Source organism: Somniosus microcephalus, chromosome 3 (assembly GCF_052327205.1).
Source record: "Somniosus microcephalus isolate GS21.2 chromosome 3, FLI_Smic_1.0, whole genome shotgun sequence".
NCBI lineage: Eukaryota > Metazoa > Chordata > Chondrichthyes > Squaliformes > Somniosidae > Somniosus > Somniosus microcephalus.
This window is the reverse complement of record NC_140989.1, coordinates 185,551,396-185,567,967: the sequence shown is the minus strand read 5'-3', so window position 1 is coordinate 185,567,967 and position 16,572 is coordinate 185,551,396. Positions and strand designations below refer to the sequence as shown.

The window sequence follows — 16,572 nt, the reverse complement described above, 5'->3', positions numbered from 1 at the left end:
CCAGGCTGATACCTGGGACGGCAGGAATGACGTATGAGGAGAGATTGGGTCGATTGGGCTCGTACTCGCTGGAGTTTAGAAGAATGAGAGGTGATCTCATTGAAACTTATAAAATTCTGACAGGACTGGACAGACTAGATGCAGGAAGGATGTTCCCGATGGTCGGGGAGTCCAGAACCAGGGGACACAGTCTAAGGATAAATGGTAGGCCATTTAAGACAGAAATGAGGAGGAATTTCTTCACCCAGAGAGTGGTGAACCTGTGGAACTCTCTACCACAGAAGGCGGTGGAGGCCAGTTCATTAAATATATTCAAGAAGGAGTTGGATATATTTCTTAAGGCTAAAGGGATCAACGGGTATGGGGAGAAAGCAGGGACCGGGTACTGAATTTGGACGATCAGCCATGATCGCATTGAATGGCGGAGCAGGCTCGAGGGGCCGAATGGCCTACTCCTGCTCCTATCTTCTATGTTTCTATGTTTCTATCTTGGCCCCTCCTGGTTCAGTAATTTTCCAACAACTCTACTCTTTTCATCGTTTTCTTGTTTATACGTTCTCCACCTCATTGAAATTTACCTTATCTCTCTTACTTCTAGCTTCAAGCAGTACAAGGCGTTTCTATACCAAGGGCCCAGCCCATGTCAGCGCTGTTTCACTAGTCTTGTCGGTGTCCAGACTGGGGGAGAAATTTGGTATCGCCCCGTTTGGGGCGCAATTATTGGCCGGGCGCAAAGTTTAGCGCCTGGCGCTAATTATCATGTCCGACTGCAAACTTGGCCTCTATCGCCCCCGGAACTGATTGGAGCGCTAAATCAGGCGCTACACACCTCTCTTAAGGCGCTAACACCAAGGAGCGAGGCACTACCTCAGAGCACTGGCGAAGCTCATGTGATGTCAGTCAGCAATGGAACACAGACACACTGGCGCCGGCCAGTTCTTAAAGGGGAGGGTTGATCTTGCTCTCCAGCCACACCCTGCTCATTGCAGCCTTGAGTCTCAGCCTGGAGAGACCTGTACATCAAATCTGCTGGAAAGAACAATGGAGAGGCCCCGGGAAAGAGCTCAGAGTGCAGCCCCCAAGCCTCTTCTAAATCGATGCAAGGAAGATCAATTCAAAATGAACCTACAAAGTGCTGCTCAGTACCCAAAACTCCTTCACACAGCGTTGAATCTCTCCAGAGGTCTCTCTCAATGCGTGGTGCAAAAATGTCACCGACAAAAAAAGGCAAGAAGTGGTCGCCTTTAAATCGCACTCCCCCAGTCCCTTCCCAACTGCAAAACACTCCCCTCAACCTGTCGTTACTAGCAGCAGGTAGTAAGGCAGGGGGCACCACTCAATATCCGGTCCGGGGCGTTGCACGCTCGACTGACATCGCGATCTGTGGGTGCAGGAGATCGTGGCGGTGGTGTTTAGCATCGCCGCAAAATGTCTGATCAATTTCACGAGCGGCGCAAACATCGCCGCACCCGGGCACTAGTTGCTTTGCGCCCCATTAGCACCTTCTTAGGGCGCTAATGGGAGGCGCAAAGCAACTGAATTTTTCCCCTTCTCACTTTAATCTACCAGATGGATACCTTAACTCCCATGATCTCTCTCATTTTATGTTCCTTATACTAATTATTTTTTAAATATCTTTGCAATTAGTTTTGTTAAGCGAACTCTAATTCCTACTTGGCATTATAATATGTTATTTAACAATTTGACCTTCACTCGCAGCCTTATCCGAGCTTAGTCAAAACTGCTTTTGATTGTCCTTGCGGCTACATTCGAACAGTCTTTAACATTTCCATACCCACAGGGAACCATGGGTAAGATTAGTTGGTCAATGGCTACAATTGAATTTATACATATATGATTCCCATCTACTTAGAAACTCTAAATACCAGTCTTTCATACGCCTTGCACCTTCAGCATTTATTGAAGGTTTCACCCTCCTAAAATTTCTCTCCAACTAGTAGGCCTTTAAGTCTATGAAAGGGTTTGCTTGGGTAGATGTAGAGAAGATGTTTCCACTTGCAGGGAGGACCAAAACAAGGGTGCATAAATATAAGATAGTCATTAATAAATCCAATAGGGGTTCAGGAGAAATTTCTTTACCCAGAGAGTGGTAACAATGTGGAACTCACTACCACAAGGAGTAGTTGAGGCGAAAGCATGGATGCATTTAAGGGGAAGCGAGATAAGCACATGAGGGAGAAAGGAATAGAAGGCTAGGTTGATAGGGTTAGATGAAGATGGGTGGGAGGAGGCTCGTGTGGAACATAACAGTGGGATGAACCTGTTGGGTCGAATGGCCTTTCTCTGTGCCGTAAGTACTGTGTAAGACAGCATCAGAAAAGTCAGGTCTGGAGGTGACAATAGCAGAGGTGAGTGTTTCAGCAGCAGATGGGTTGAGACAAGCAATATTACAAAGCTAGAAGTAGGTGGTCTTCGCGATGGAGAGGATTTGGGGTCGCAAGATCAACTCAGGATCAAATGTGATGCCAAGGTTACAAAAAGTATGATTCAACCTGAGACAGTAACTGGGGTGGGGGTTGGCATCAATCGCAAGGGTGTGAAGTTTGTGGTGGGAGCCGAAGTTGATGGCTTCAGTTTTCCCAATATTTAACTGGAAGTAATTAAAGTGTAGCCAGGACTGGATGTTGGACAAGCAGGCTGATAATATATAGGCAATGGAAGGGTCGAAGGAAGTGGTGGAGAGGTAAAGCTGGGTGTCATCAGCATACATTTTTGTAATTTATTCATTTTACCAGCTATACTTCCCTTTTCTCTGGCTGCCCCAAACAAAGTCACGCTCCCCTGAACTTTCCCAACCTGATGGTCACATTTCTACTCATAAACCACGCCACCCCCCACTCTCCCCACTGATAGATTGCTGGCCTAGCTCTTCCCCCTCCACTGAGGTAGTAACCCTCCTTTGCTCTTCCACCCACCCTCTCCACCCCTCCACCAAACCCACCCCTCTCCCAACCCTATCCACCTCCCCCATTTCTTCCAATCCCTCATACTAAAGCAAAATACTGCGGATACTGGAAATCTGAAATAAAAAGAGAAAATGCTGGAAACACTCAGCAGGTCAGGCAGCATCTGTGGAGAGAGAAACAGAGTTAACGTTTCAGGTCGATAGCCCTTCGTCAGAACTGGAAAAAGTTGGAGATGGAACAGGTCTTTAAGCAAATGTAGGGGCAGGGAAAGGGGAGAGGGGAGGAAAGAACAAAAGGGAAGGCCTGTGATAGGATGGAAGGCAGGAGAGACTAAGAGACAAAGGGGATGATGGTGCAAGACAAAAGGAGATGGTAATGAGACAAGTTAAGAAACAAATGATGATTTTAGATGAAGTGTAAATGGCAATGGCAGAATGATCGACAGCTGCCATGTGAGAGAGAGAGAAAAAAAATTGTAAAAAAGATAGGGGCAGAGGTTATGGTCCCCTCACCATCTCCTTTTGCCTTGCACCATCATGGGGGTGGAACAAGGTGAGATGCTCAAAGGAGGAGACGTTGCCAGAGGAGTAGGGAGATAGACCAAGGTGTGATTTAGATATAAGGGCTACACCACCACCGCAGTGGTTTGGGCTTGGAATATGGTGGAACGTATAGCCAGGTGAGGAAGCTTCATTAAGGGGAAAGGTGTCATCACCACTCAACCATGTCTCCATCAATGCCATGATGTCAGTTTGATCATTCACAATAAGGTCATGGATGGCAAGGCCCTTATTTACAAATGAACGTACAGTTTGAAGGGAAATGCAGAGAGGGGCAATGATACCTAATTTACTGGCAGAGTCCAGAGGGGCAGAGCAGGGAGGGACAGGGAGGAGGTTGGCCAGATTAGCCCGTAGCAGATGCTTAGGGTGGGGAGAGTGTGAGATAGGGCAATTGCAGTTACTGCTCACTGGTGGGCCTTTCGAAGGATGCTAAGAGAAGCACAGAGGAAAGCTGTGGAATTATTTAGGAGGGAACCAATCAATGAAAGTGCCCTGTTGAATAACTGATGATCTAAATAACTGGTAGAAAAAGTTGATCTTTTTCTTCAGGATCCCCTTGAACTTAGCCAACCCCTCATGGGGGATGTGCATGGTTGGCAGGTGGGGGGAACCCAGCCATGATCACCTCCGGACAACACTCAGCCGTTGAAATCAAAGTAGCGTCAGATCTCCACAACAACAGAGTTGATTTCTACAGCTATCCCCTCAGATCAACCACACACAAGTGGTATGGACAAGTATCTGACAGATCCTCCACTCAGTCCTAATCAATCAGGAGTTGGGAATCAGCAACCCAACTAATTTTTTTTATTCATTTATGGGATGTGGGCGTCGCTGGCTTTCATTTTATTGGAGATAAAAACAGAAAATGCTGGAAATACTCAGCATCTGTGGGGAGAGAAACAGAGTTATCATTTCAGATCGATGACCTTTCATCATTTTAGCAGAGAATTGACAGAACTGTACAACTGCGAATACCTAAGGACATAAAGGGCTCACTTACCAAATAGTCTGAGAAACAGTAGCCAAAATATATTTCTGGAGAAAAAATGGTTAAAAGACTCAAAAACAATTATTTAACTTTTAAGCAGATATCCATCTCTGGTAAGGAATCTTAAGGAGCGACAGTGTCAGAGCTATGGAAGATTGTATAGTTCTGCTTAGCTGACATCATCTAACAGTACTAGACAGACTAGATACAGGAAGGATGTTCCCAATGGCCGGGGAGTCCAGAATCAGGGGTCACAGTCTAAGGATAAGGGGTAAGCCATTTAGGACAGAGATGAGGAGGAATTTCTTCACCCAGAGAGTGGTGAACCTGTGGAATTCTCTACCACAGAAGGCAGTTGAGGCCAATTCATTAAATATATTCAAGAAGGAGTTAGATATATTTCTTAGGGCTAAAGGGATCAAGGGATATGGGGAGAAGGCAGGGACAGGGTACTGAACTTGGATGATCAGCCATGATCTAATTGAATGGCGGAGCAGGCTCACGGGGCCGAATGGCCTACTCATGCTCCTATCTTCTGTGTTTCTATGTTTCTATGTATCACAGCAGAAGTTTCCGTGCAGGGATAGTGCAGAAAAGTAACAGGATCAGACAAGGAGGTTAGGAGAGAGTCAAAAGTGGCATCTATGGCAAGGTAAACAATTGCAAAGGAACATGTTTTGGTACAAGCTTAATACTCATTATATGTGTAACGGTTGTAGCTAAGCATTTCTTAATACTAAAGGCAAAAATAAATCTTTTTGATTGTTCTACAGGATATAAATGAGGTGAAGGTGGCTCCAAAGAAGTCTTTCCTGAAGCGTGGAGAAGGTATTGCACGATTCGAGAAGAGCAAGGAAAATGTTCTCAAGGAACAAAACAGGAGTCCTGTCCATGAATCCACCAAACAATTTCCTAGAAAAGTTAGTTTCAGCAATCAGCGCCGACTTTCCTTACTCATACTCAACGAGAGTGAAAACCTTCAGCTTAAAAATCCGACAACTTTGAAAAAGCAAGTTAGTAGTTCAGTCCTTGTAGCATCTAAAGCAAAGAAGACTGTCTCTACTGGTAACCCCCTGGCAAACAGCAAGAAAAAGGACCACATGCTAAAAGAAAAACTAGACGAAATCAAGAATAGTACAGACGAGGGAATCCAAAGTGACATAAACGTAGCTGAATTGGCGACCAAGGTTGAATCACCCTGCAAATACTCTGATAACAGAAAAGGTGGATGTCAACAAGTAGAACAGGAAAGTAAAGCAGGAGATTTAACTACTCTAGAGGAATCTCAAGGAAGACCTACTGGAAGTAGAGGTTTAAGCTTACATATTCTAGAAAGCCAACAATTGATTGGAGTCGATTCACAATTACAGAATCAGTCAAGTAGCAGTTTTTCTCATCAAAGTATGGAAAAGCAGAACCGAGGCCAACAAATAGGGCAGAGTAAGGCAAACCAGCTACAGGGATCTTCAAATGAGCAGCCATGTTTCAGTAACACTTCTCATCTGGAATGCCTAAGTACTAACAGAACAGAGGCTGTAAACCAGGGCACTGAAATGCCCCAACAGCAGGCAGAGAAAGACCAGAAGGAAGATGCAGCCAACGTCAAAGATTCCAGAAAATTGCTTGATAGAACAGGTCCAAGCATAGGCTTTAAAAAAATAAATGACAGAATAGTTCAAGTCACTCCTGATGGTCTACCATGCCACAGTACACATTTTAGAAACCAGGAAGTCGAAGCTCATGACATGCACAGTGTCGTAAGCACAGGGTTAGCACCGCGTGTGGGTAGTGAACACAGTATGGATGTTGTTTTAAAAAATAACAATGCACGTCCTAATACTAAAGCAAACAGTACAGACACTGAGGATGATGGCCCAAAATCTGAGTGTCACCAACAACCCAGAGATGAAATCGTACAAAATTCTGGTCAGATTGACAAAAATTTGGATTTGTCTGATGATGCAGACTATGCGAGTGATGCCCCAAGTGGAATAGAAGAAATGAACGCAACTGTTCAATCTTCTCAACATTCTGTGCACTACAGATCTATAGCTGGAGTGTCTCTAGTGAAACACAATGCACTGAGCAGCACCAGTAGCAGTGAAAACGAACCCTTAGAGCTCAAATCAAATACTTTAACGAGGAGATTCCCTTTTCCATACAATAGGCCAATGAGGAATAAAAACAAAGCCATGAGAAGAAAGTCAAACTTTGCGAAGAAAAGTGCAAGTAGTTTTGTGAACAATCATACTTGTGATACTACAGAACCAGATCTGGAGCAAACTTTGACCCCTGATCTTGCACTGCAGTTGTTCCCAGCACTTAATTCTAAACCAAAGGTGATAAACTCTGATCTTCCAGAGCAGGTGAAGACCGGCAGTGTAAATATTCAAGGTATGTATCTGTGAAATGAAATGATTCAAGTACCAATTTCATACAATACACTGAATTATTTGAACATGTATCCAAATACTAAAGAGCTGCAATTCATAACTTTGTTAATTTTAGCGAGTAAGAAGTGGAATGTAGATAGAAAGTTCTAACGTTGGGGGAGAATTTCCGCGGGGAGAAGGGGGGGGATGTCCCAATCTACTGCCGTAACTTAGGTGGAAGATTGGCAGGAACCCTGGACAATTGGTGTGAATGGCCGTTTTTACACCACTTACCCCTCACCAGTAACATACCTGATGACTCTCGAGCAACAACGTCGCAGGTGAAAAAGCTGTGGTTAGTGCCAGCAGCTACATATCCTGTTCCACATTCTAATATATAAATGTGTGTGTGTTTAAAGTAATTCTTGAGCAAGCAGTTAGGAAAGTTAAAAGAAAGAAAAAACCATGGCTTTGTTGGTGCTCTATTCCTTTGTGATAATTCATCTCCCATGATGTTGCACACAGGCAGAAATAGAAAAGTGTATATTTACTATTATTACTACAAGCATATCTTGTACCATATGTATTACATTGCCCACTTGTCTGTACCACATATATCTCCAGTAATCTTCCATCTATATATATAAATCAGTCTGTCTGTCTGTCTGTGTGTATGCGTGCGGTAAACTCAAAAGTTATAGAGCGTACCTACACATATGTTATATCAAAAGAAAGCTTATGATTAGGGGAGTGTCATAGGCGTGCTTATTTTTTGGTCAGACAAAAAATTTTCGGACAGTTTACAAAAAACGGACAAAATCTGCTCATTTCAGCTCATTAGCGTTGAGTGACGTGATGGTTGACCAATCCTACAGGGGAACCGCGGTATGATGCATCACGGGGGGCATTTCATGGTGTGTGTGTGGGCAGGGCCTAAGCCTGCGGCCTGCCGTGAGTGCGGGACCGGGAAAAGAGATACAGAGACAGAGACAACTGCGTGGCCCAAGAGGCAGCGAGCGGGGGGAGCGGCGGCGGCGGCCCGGAGCGGGAGCTGAGCTGGGGTGAGTCGGGCCGGGCCTGAGGCACTAGGCCGCGCACGGGGGCTCTGGGTCACCGCGGCCGGGCTCTGAGTCCAAGCCCTTCCCCGGGGTGTCTTCCTCTCTTCTCTATCTCCTTCCCTCACTCTCTCCTTCCCTCTCTCTCTCTCTCTCTCTCTCCTTCCCTCTCTCTCTCTCTCTCCTTCCCTCTCTCTCCTTCCCCCTCTCTCTCTCTCCTTCCCCCTCTCTCTCCTTCCCCCTCTCTCCTTCCTCTCTCTTTTTCTCTCTCCTTCCCTCTCTCTCTCTCTCCTTCACTCTCTCTCTCCTTCCCTCTCTCTCCTTCCCTCTCTCTCTCCTTCCCTCTCTCTCCTTCCCTCTCTCTCTCCTTCCCTCTCTCTCTCCTTCCCTCTCTCTCTCCTTCCCTCTCTCTCTCTCTCTCTCTCCTTCCCTCTCTCTCCTACCCCATCTCTCTCTCCTTCCCCCTCTCTCTCTCCTCCCTCCTCTCTCTCTCCTTCCCCCTCTCTCTCTCTCTCTCCTTCACCCTCTCTCTCTCTCTCCTTCACCCTCTCTCTCTCTCGCCTTCCCCCTCTCTCTCTCCTTCCCCCTCTCTCTCCTTCCCTCTCTCTCTCTCTTTCCCTCTCTCTCCTTCCCTCTCTCTCGTCTCTCCCTCCCCTTCCCTCTCTCCTCTCTCTCTCCTTCCCTCTCTCTCTCTCTCTCTCCTTCCCCCTCTCTCTTTCTCTCTCCTTCCCCCCCTCTCTCTCTCTCTCCTTCCCCCCTCTCTCTCTCTCTCTCTCCTTCCCCCTCTCTCTCTCTCCTTCCCCCTCTCTCTCATTAATGTCAATGATAACATTGCAAAATTATAATTCTGCTTGCTACCTCCAAATGCACATAGAAGGAAAACTGTAAAACCTGGAGTATATGGCTACTGTCGATCCCCATTAACAAAAAACAAAGTTAAAGAACCACCTCCTGGGTGCTTAGCAAGAGTTCTTCAATCCCAACAGTTTTATAAACAGTTTTATAAACATGGCAGAGGGTTCTTCAGTTCCCTCGGCAATGCCGGGTACTCCAGGCTAGTATATATATAAATGAGTTTGTCTGTCTGTCTGTGTGTATGTGTGCAGTAAACTCAAAAGTTATAGAAACATAGGAGCAGGAGTAGGCCACTTGGCCCTTCGAGCCTGCTCCGCCATTCAATGACATCATGGCTGATCATCCAAATTCAGTACCCTGTCCCTGCCTTCTCCCCATATCCCTTGATCCCTTTAGCCTCAAGAAACATATCCAACTCTTTCTTGAATATATTTAATGAACTGGCCTCCACTGCCCTCTGTGGCAGAGAATTCCACAGGTTCACCACTCTCTGGGTGAAGAAATTTCTCCTAATTTCTGTCCTAAATTGCTTACCCCTTATCCTTTGACTATGACCCCTGGTTCTGGACTCCCCGGCCATCAGAAACATCCTTTCTGCATCTAGTCTGTCCAGACCTGACAGAATTTTATAGGTTTCGATGAGATCCCCTCTCAATCTTCTAAACTCCAGTGAGTATAAGCCCAATCGACACAATCTCTCCTCGTACGTCATTCCTGCCATCCCAGGTATCAGCCTGGTGAATCTTCGCTGCACTCCCTCCATGGCAAGAACGTCCTTCCTCAGGTAAGGTGACCAAAACTGCACACAATACTCAAGGTGTGGTCTCACCAAGGCCCTGTACAACTGCAGCAAGACATCCTTGTTCTTGTACTCGAACCCTCTTGCTACGAAGGCCAACATACCATTTGCCTTCTTAACCGCCTGCTGCACCTGCATGCTTACCTTCAGCGACTGGTGCACAATAACACCCAGGTCTCTTTGCACTTCCCCTTCTCCCAATCTATTGCCATTCAAATAATAATCTGCCTTCCTGTTTTTGCCACCATAGTGGATAACCTCACATTTATCCACATTATAGTGCATTTGCCATGTTTCTGCCCAATCACCCAACCTGTCCAAATCGTACTGGAGTTTCACGACATCCTCCTCACAGCTTACCTTCCCACCCAGCTTTGTGTCATCTGCAAATTTGGAGATATTACATCCAATTCCCTCGTCCAGATCATTAATATATATTGTGAACAGCTGGGGTCCTAGGACCGATCCTTGCGGTACCCCACTAGTCACTGCCTGCCACTCGGAAAACGACCCGTTTATTCCAACTCTTTGCTTTCTGCCCGCCAACCAGTTTTCTATCCAAGTCAATACCTTGCCCCCAATCCCTTGTGCCTTAATTTTGCACGCTGATCTCTTATATGGGACCTTATCGAAAGCCTTCTGAAAGTCCAAATACACCACATCCACTGGTTCTCCCTTATCTATTTTACCAGTTACATCCTCAAAAAATTCCAGTAGATTAGTCAAGCATGATTTACCTTTTGTAAATCCATGTTGACTTTGCCTGATCCTGTCACTGCTTTCCAAGTGCTCTGCTATTACATCTTTTATAATAGACTCTAGCATTTTCCCCACTACCGATGTCAGGCTTACCGGTCTATAATTCACCGCTTTTTCTCCACCACCTTTTTTGAATAGTGGGGTAACATTAGCTACCCTTCAATCCATGGGTACTGTTCCAGAGTCTATCGAGTTCTGGAAGATGACCAGCAATGCATCTACTATCTCTAGGGCCACTTCCTTAAGTACCCTGGGATGTAGACCATCAGGCCCTAGGGATTTATCGGCCTTCAGTCCCATCAATTTTCCTAACACCATTGAGTTAGAATGTTGTGGGTTCAAGCCCCACTCTAGAGAATTAAACATATTGGTAGAGTTTCCACTTTGGACACAATTGGTGATTCCGGCGCAAATTGCACCTGTTTTGAAACTCATTTGCGTATCGTCAAATTCAAAATCTCGCATAAAACATCGCAATTGATCAGCGTTTTAAAACGTAATTTATTTTTAAAAAATTGTTTAAAAAAACATTCCTTGATATATTTAACTTGGTAAAGTTTGATTAATACAGCTGAAAATGGGTTTATCGCAAAAAGTATATCAGTGTCAATCCACCACCTGTGAGAACCCGATTTTAAATTACTGAAAATCACTTAAAAAAAATATATAAAACTATTTTCTAGTTAGATTGGGGTACAGTAGTCAGTTCCTTAGTAAATTTTAAAAAAACATTCAAAACATACCTATTAGTATCTTTGTGTTCAAAAGTTCCAACTTAATTTTTGGAGCTTCCTCGAAGGCCTGCAAACAAGCGCAATTAGTTCATTGCTGTTTGCCAATGGTGATTAATTCACCCTGGGGGCGTAGCCAGTTTTGTGGGCGGGGCCTGCTTCTAGCGTGACGTTTTTAAAACTAGCAGAAACTCGAGTTACACTGTACGCAATTTGCGCTTAAAATTCCACAATCTTTTGCGCCAGTTACGCCGATATCGAGTGAATTGTGCTGAAAAAACCAGCACAATCAAGCGGAAGCTCCAGGCCATAATCTAGGTTGACACTTCAGTGCAGTACTGAGGGAGTGCTGCATTGTTGTAGATGCTGTCTTTCAGATGAGACGCCCTCTCAGGGGGACGTAAAAGATGCCATGGCACTATTCAAAGAAGAGCAATGGCGCTCTCCCCAGTGTCCTAGCCAATATTCATCCCTCAACCAACATCACTGAAACAGATTATCTAGTCATTATCTCATTGCTGTTTGTGGGATTTTGCTGTGTGCAAATTGGCTGCCGCATTTCCTACATTACAACAGTGACTGCACTTCAAAAATACTACATTGGCTGTAAAGCGCATGGGGACATCCTGAGGTTGAGTTGAAACAGGTCTCTGATGTCACGGTGATGCCATTCTTTCCTAAAGTCATGTGGTTGTCAGGGGTCAGTGTACAGTGATCACCACAGAACAATGACAGGATAATTTGCACTGACATTGTTCTCAAGGGCCAAAGACAGCACTCAACAATACTTACCAAGTAAATGGTTTTAATTTTTACCAAGGACAGAGGGAGATTGAAGGGGAAGGGGAAGGAAAGAGGGAAAAGAGATGAGAAGGAGCATGAGAACTGAAGAGAGAGAGGATGCAAAGAGGTGAGGAGAGGGAAAGAGAGGGGGAGGGAGCAGAAAGGAAAGGGAAGAGATATGATTGAAGAGAGGGGAAGGATGGAGGAGGGGGAGAGAGGGTTGAAGTAGAAGAGGGGGAGAAAAGAAGAGGGAGGAGAGGATGAGAGCAGAAGGAGAGAGATAGAGGGTAGAGAGGAGTTGGAAGAGGGGAGAGAAAGAAGAGGGGAGGAGGGAGGAGATGAGAAGAGGGAGGGAGGAGGGAAAGAGATGGAAGAAATGAGTGATGGGGAGAGAGGGGAGAAGAGAGGAAAGATAAAGGAAAGGGTGAGAGGAAAGGGGACAAAGAAAGAGAGGAGGAGAGAGGGATAAGTTGGAAGAGAGGGGTGAGTTGGAAGAGAGGGAGGGAATGAAGAGTGGAATGGTCAACAGAGAATCAGAATCATGCAGCACTGAAGGAGGCCATTCAGCCCATCGTGTCTGTGTCAGTTCTTTCAAAGAGCTATCCAATTAGTCCCACTACCCTGCTCTTTAGCCTGCAAATTTCTCCTTTTCAAGTATATATCCAATCCCCTTTTGAAAGTTATTATTGAAGGTGAAAGAAAGAGAGGAGGGGAAAGAGATAGGGGGATAGATTTGCCATTATTTTTCCCATTCCATCACCTTATCAATATCCTTTTACAACTTAATTTGATCCTCGGAATTATTTATTATGCCTCCTATTTAGTATCATCTGCAAATTTCCTCCAATTTAATATTGGGAAGACCAAAGCCATTGTCTTTGGTCCCCGCCACAAACTCCGCTCCCTATCCATCTGTATTGATTTCTTTGTGGGTTCAATGATGAGACATTTATGAAAGAGAATGTCTTTTTACTAAAGTATGTTCAACTCAGTTAACAGCATTACAGGAGACACCATCTTAGAGATCCATCTAAAACGAAACTAAAACTAAACTGCTTGTCTCTCACATGCCCTCTGCTGGTCAGGCATAAATAATCAATCAGGCAAATATGCTGGTAAGGCATAAATAATCAAACAGGCAAATAACATCACTATTTGCTGATATCATTACATCTCCCTTTCTTAAAACAAAAGTATTTTACTTTTATCTAACAACATGTTTTCTTTGTATTACTCTGCATTTTAACTGTAACACTTAATGAACTTACATTATCATTATCATTATCAAGGTTTTTTAACCTTGTTTTGTGTGTTCACATGAAATATGTAAATACACTAGAACTTGAAGAGAGAATAAGATAACATTACTTCCTTCTATAACAAGAGTCCTTAAACTTGCTCAATGAGTCTCTCAGGAGGCTTCACGCATCTTGAGGATTTTCTGATTGATTGTCCTTGAATCTGAGTTGTTGCCTCAGATGATGGTTTCTCAGCTGTGTGATCAGGTTGTTCAACAATATCAGTCTTTTGACTTGCTGTGGCTGGTCTCATGAGAAGATCCTGACGATTTCTTCTCAGAACAGCACCCTCATCTGTCTGAATGGTGTATGATCTTGGTTGTACTTCACTCAGGACAGTTCCCTTCTGAGTCCATATGTTTGTTTTGTCTTTGAACCTTACTTGGTCACCAGTGTGGAGTTCAGGTAGGTTTTGTGTTCCTCTGTCATAGTAGTACTTTTGCTTTTCTTTCTGTTGTTCTTTGAACTTCCTCACTTTCTCCCCCTCTTTTGTTTTCAGGAGGTTCTCCGGGATGGGTAGGTTTGACCTTAGCAGACGTCCCATAAGGAGTTGGGCTGGTGACATACCACACTCGAGCGGCGTTGTGCGGTATACAAGCATGCTCTGGTAGAAGTCAGTTCCACTGTCTTTTGCCTTGTACATCAGTCTTTTCACTGTCTGGACTGATTTTTGCACGAGTCCATTGGACTGTGGAAAGTGAGGACTTGACGTTGTGTGGACAAAGTCCCACTCTTTGGCAAAGTGTCGGAAACTTGCATTTTAAAACTGGGGTCCGTTGTCTGTGAAGACCTCGCTTGCCACGCCATGTCTGGAGAATATGGCTTTCATACATGTTATCACAGCATCTGCAGTGGTGGTGTGCAGTCTACAAACCTCTGGATACAGGGAGTAATAGTCTGTGACTACAAGATAGTCCTTCCCTTGACATACGAATAGGTCAGCGCCTATCTTCTGGTAAGGTCTGTCTGGCGCTGGGTGTGGCTTTAGTGGTTCTACCGGATTGCTTGTTCGATATTTCAGGCATATTGTGCAGTTTGACACCTCATTTGTCACATCTTCGTTGATTCGTGGCCAGTACATCACCTCTCGTGCTCTTTTCTTACACTTTTCGATTCCCAGATGTCCTCCATGGATCCTTTTTAGCATCTCTTTTCTCAGACTCTTTGGGATAACTATTTTACTTCCTTTGTAGATGATGTCTTCGACCACTGATAGTTCCGCCCTGCAGTTCCAGTACTCTGCCATGTCAGGTGAGCAGTCTTGCTTCATGTTGGGCCATCCATCCAAGATGCTTTTCCTCAGTCGTCTCATTGTTTCATCTTTGTTTGTCTCAGTCTTTATGAGCTCCATTTTTGCATCTGCTATGGGCAGTGCACTTGTGATCATGTCCACGTAGGCGTTCACTTTTTCATCCATTTTGGTGTTTGCGGGCTCTCTTGGGTCTACAGCTCTGGACAGCGTGCCTGCTGTATACATCAGCTTACCCGGTGTGTACACAACATTCAGTGTATAGCGTTGCAGCCTGATCATCATTCTTTGTATTCTAAGCGGACAGCTATTTAGTGGCTTTTGGAACAATGCAATCAAGGGCTTATGGTCAGTCTCTACACTGATTGCTTGTCCTGACACAAACTGGTGAAATCTTTCACAGGCGTATGTGATGCTGAGCAGCTCCTTTTCTATTTGAGCATATCGCGTCTCCGCGTCTGTCATTGAGCACGATGCATATGCAATAGGTTGCCAGTAGTCATATTTTTGCAGAAGAACAGCACCGAGCCCACTCTGTGATGCCTCTGATGATATCTTGATGGGCCTCGCTGGGTCATAAAACCTCAGAACTGGTTCCTCTGTGAGCAGTTTCTTTAGATCTCTCCATGACTTCTTATGCTCATGATTCCATTCCCATTCTATGTTCTTTTCAGTTAGTCTCCTCAGTGGCGCCATCGTTTCTGAGAGGTTGGATATGAATTTACCCATGTAGTTGATCATTCCATTAAACCTCTGCACGTCCTTTTTGCATTGTGGCTTTGGCATATTCTCAATGGCGGACACCTTTCTGGGATCTGGTCTGATGCCCTCACTGCTAAGGATATCTCCCACGAATGTCAGTTCTGTCACCCCGAGCTGACATTTCTCTCTATTCAGCTTCAGGTTTGTTTTTCTTGTTGCTTCCAGCACTTTTTTCAGTCTCTCGTCATGCTCAGTTCTCGTAGTTCCCCATACTATGATGTCATCCATTGATGTATCAACTCCCTCCAGGTGCTCATAGATCATATGGATAGTTTTGTGATACACTTCAGGAGCTGAGGCAATGCCAAATGGTAACCTTAGGAATCTGTATCTGCCAAATGGACTGTTGAACGTGCACAGTCTTGAACTTGCCTCGTCCAGTTTCATCTGCCAAAATCCTGATGATGCATCTAACTTGCTGAAATACTTTGCATTTGCAGACTGTGACATGATTTCCTCACGTGTAGGAAGCTTGAAGTGCTCTCTCTTTATTGCTCTGTTTAGATCTCTTGGATCCAGGCAAATTCTGAGCTTTCCATTCTTTTTGTCCACAACGACGAGGGAACTCACCCACTCAGTTGGCTCATCTATCTTCTGAATCACGTTCAGGCTTTCCATCCTGTCCAACTCTGCCTTCAGTTGCTTTTGAAGAGCAAACGGAACTTTTCTGCATGGATGTATGACCGTTGGCATACTTTTATCTACTCTGATCGTGTGTCCTCCTGGAAGGCAGCCTAGACCCTGAAATAGGTCGTTGTACTCTTTCATGAGTTCATCATAGACTGTCTCTCCTTCGCTTTCCACAACGAGGACTCTCTTTACCAGGTTCAGTCTCTCACAGGCTTTTAAACCTAGTATGGCCTACACATCCTTTGGCACCACGATTAATGCTAGCGTGTGCTCTCTGTCCTTGTGTGTCACTTTGACAATGCATTTTCCTTTCACTGGTATATCAGTACCTGAGTATCCTGTCACTTTCACTTTTATTCCATGTATCTTTGGTCTGGGTCAATTTTCTTAAAATCAGTCTCTGATATCACATTAACTTGTGCTCCAGTATCCAATTTAAATGGAATGTGTATGTCATTCACTTTTAGTGTCAACATCCAGTCTCTTTTTTCTTTTTTGTTTTCAGACACAACATCTACATAGAACTCCTCTATCTCGCTTTCATCTACTGCATGGACCTTGCTTTGTTGCGCTTGGTTCTTGCAGCAACGGGCATAATGGTTGTTTTTGTTGCAACTATTGCATGTTTTACCATATGCTGGACACTTTTTTGGAGGATGCTGTGTACCGCATCGACTACATGACTTTCGATTGTCCCTTTCATTTTTGTTCGCTGGCCACGCCTCTTTTTTCACATTGGCGCTCTTTTTGTTAAATGGTTTGTGTCCGTTCTTTCTCACTGCATCCACGTTGCAGCTA

The 16,572-nt window shown here is 44.7% G+C and overlaps 1 protein-coding gene across 1 annotated transcript in view; it reads left to right on the top strand.

Moving 5' to 3' along the window:
- Window positions 1-16,572, top strand: part of LOC147121625 (uncharacterized) — a 273,615-nt gene that overhangs the window by 109,940 nt on the left and 147,103 nt on the right. The window contains 1 exon segment of the mRNA XM_085982020.1: window positions 5,255-6,875. Within this exon segment, the coding sequence (XP_085838146.1) occupies window positions 5,255-6,875 (1,621 nt within the window).